Source organism: Babylonia areolata, chromosome 19, assembly GCF_041734735.1.
Source record: "Babylonia areolata isolate BAREFJ2019XMU chromosome 19, ASM4173473v1, whole genome shotgun sequence".
NCBI lineage: Eukaryota > Metazoa > Mollusca > Gastropoda > Neogastropoda > Buccinidae > Babylonia > Babylonia areolata.
In genome coordinates this window covers 38687222-38689721 of record NC_134894.1, presented here as the reverse complement: position 1 = coordinate 38689721, position 2500 = coordinate 38687222, and the positions used below count along the sequence as shown (strand labels likewise).

The following is a 2500-nucleotide window of genomic DNA, read 5'->3' as shown; positions in this document are numbered from 1 at the left end:
AAAAGAGAGAGAGGGAGAGAGCGATCGGCTGTGTCAAGCTTAGTTCCGCCTCGTCGTGTCTGTGTGAGTGTGTGGTGGGAGTGTGGTGCTGGTGTGGTGTGGTGCAGCTCTCTCTCCACTAAACAGGACGGACATTGCTTTTTTTTTTTTTTTTTGGTCTCTCTCTCCCTCCTGTTATCGGGACATTCGGTCAGCTTGTAGTGTGGTGGTAGCACTCGATACAGTCCTTATATTTCTTTTTCTCTGATAGTGGAGGACTTTTCTTTTACAAAACAAAACAAAAATGGCTTCATTCCTGACCGACCTCACAGACCCCCAGCTGGTGGCCAGGTTTCAGAGATGGTGTGGGGTGGAGTTGGTGGATGAGGACGACTGTCAGAACGACAAGAATGACCAGTGTCCGGCTAACCATCTTCGTCCTACAGCCACTACCACTGCTCTCCGCCACGACGGAAAATCCATCACCACCTCTAACAACAACAACAACGATGACGACGATTACAAAACCAGTCTGTTGAACGGCCGCGTTGCCGACCACGAAAAATTGAACGGTTTTGTTTTACACGACCACCGCAACAAGGGTGTGAACGGCTTGGTTTCAGCGAAAAGTTTGAACGGTGGCGTATCTGGAAATGAATCTGTCGAAATTCAGCATTGCCACACCAGGAAGAACGCGCCTGTCGCCTTCAGTGAGAGCGCTGACCCCCATTCCTACACGAAGCAGAAGAAAGCTACCCGGGTGTGTATCCGCTACCCCGTACTGCTCTACTGGGCCAGGGTGGGAGCCTTCCTGGGCAATGAGGAATTTTATCTAACAGGTAACTCAGGCCACTTCTTTTCAAGTTACAGTTCACTGTTGACACAGTTGGTGGTGGTGGTGGTGGTGGGGTGGGATGGGGGCGTGTGTGTGTGTGTGTGTGTGTGTGTGTGTGTGTGTGTGTGTGTGTTTGGGTCTGTGTGTTTGGGTCTGTATGTGTGTGTTGTGTTGGGTCTGTATGTGTGTGTGTGTGTTTGTGTGTGAGTGTGTATGTGTTTTGGGTCTCCGTGTTTTTGGGTCTGTATGTGTGTGTTGTGTATGTGTTGTGGTGTGTGTGTGCGTGTGTGTATGTGTGTGTGTGTGTGTTGTGTATGCGTTGTGGTGTGTGCGCGCGCGCGTGTGTGTGTGTGCGAGAGAGACAGACAGACAGAGAGACAGAGACAGAGACAAAAATAGAAGAACAGACAGATGCACACTCAGGTGTGCATAAAACGTAAGTGAAATACTTCGCCACCCTATCTCTGTTGCTCTGTGCAAACTTTGACATTTCTAAGCAACACTACACCTGGTGTTCAACACAAAATCATTACGTAGAATGTTCAGAATGTACATAGGCTGCTTCAGTGAATGACATGTGCGGTATGATAAAAAAAAAAGAAAGAAAGAAAGAAAGAATTCAAAAAAGAAAAGAAAAAGATGAATAATAATCCGACTACAGTTTCTGCACGCTCCGTTATTCAGTCCAATAATCGTATTTACTTATGACTTATAATCATTGAAGCTAAAAGTATTACGAGAGGGGAAACTAGATGAGAGGAGTGGGGTGTAGAGTGTGGATGAACAATAGCGAATAATCAGCTTAGCTTTAAAAGTCGTGATTACTGACTTGGCTTAAAAGTCATTAGTCTCTCTCTCTCTCTCTCTCTCTCTCTCTGTGTGTGTGTGTGTGTGTGTGTGTGTGTGTGTGTGTGTGTGTGTGTGTGTGTGTGTGTGACATTGAGAGACACACCGAGCGACTGAGGCGATCGAAGGTAATTATATCGGCTGACCTCAAAGGATTTGGGAATGTTGCCGTGGTGGTAGAATGACTTTTTCACACAGAAGCTTCGTTCGTCCGAACGCATTGATCGGTCAGGTTCGGGTTCCATTATTCCTGCACAATTCATCAGAGCTGTCACGTCCGTGTGTCTCTGGAAACAAAAGAGAGGACTATTCCGGAAGCGTAGGCTGACGTGCGTGTTAGATTCCTAGATCCGGCTGTTTCGTTGGGGGAGAGGGGGGCGGGGCAGAGAAAGAGAGAGGGAGAGACAGTGTGTGTGTGTGTGTGTGTGTGTGTGTGTGTGTGTGTGTGTGTGTGAAAATCTGTCTGCCAGCCAGTTTTAATGTCTGCTCACAAAAGTCATATCATAGAGTGAGTGAGTGAGAGACAGAGAGAGAGAGTGTGTGTGTGTGTGTGGGTGAGTGAGTGAGAAAATCTCTCTGCCTGCCATTTTTAACGTCTGGTCACAAAAGTCATATTATGGAGTGAGTGAATGAGAGAGAGATTGTGTGTGTGTATGTGTGTGTGTGTGTGTGTGTGTGTGTGTGTGTGTGTGTGTGTGTGAGAGAGAGAGAGAGAGAAAGAGTGGAGGCGAGAGACAGACAAAGCACAAGCACGCACACACACACACACACACACACACACACAGACGCGCTCCCCTACCTCCCCCCCACCACTACCACACGCACTAACAAACAGAATTT

General features: G+C 47.5%; 2 protein-coding genes across 2 annotated transcripts in view; one reads left to right on the top strand and one right to left on the bottom strand.

Annotated features, from left to right (window-relative positions):
• Positions 1-1935, bottom strand: part of LOC143293685 (acid-sensing ion channel 1-like) — a 22717-nt gene extending 20782 nt beyond the window's left edge. Inside the window, exon 1 of the mRNA XM_076604843.1 lies at positions 1807-1935. The gene's annotated coding sequence lies outside the window, so the exon portion shown is untranslated. The remainder of the gene's footprint in view (positions 1-1806) is intronic.
• The window catches only part of LOC143293684 (sphingosine-1-phosphate phosphatase 2-like), a 31677-nt gene that overhangs the window by 86 nt on the left and 29091 nt on the right, over positions 1-2500 (top strand). The window contains exon 1 of the mRNA XM_076604842.1: positions 1-818. This exon is cut by the window's left edge and continues 86 nt beyond it. Within this exon, the coding sequence (XP_076460957.1) occupies positions 284-818 (535 nt within the window). The 5' untranslated portion in view covers positions 1-283. The remainder of the gene's footprint in view (positions 819-2500) is intronic.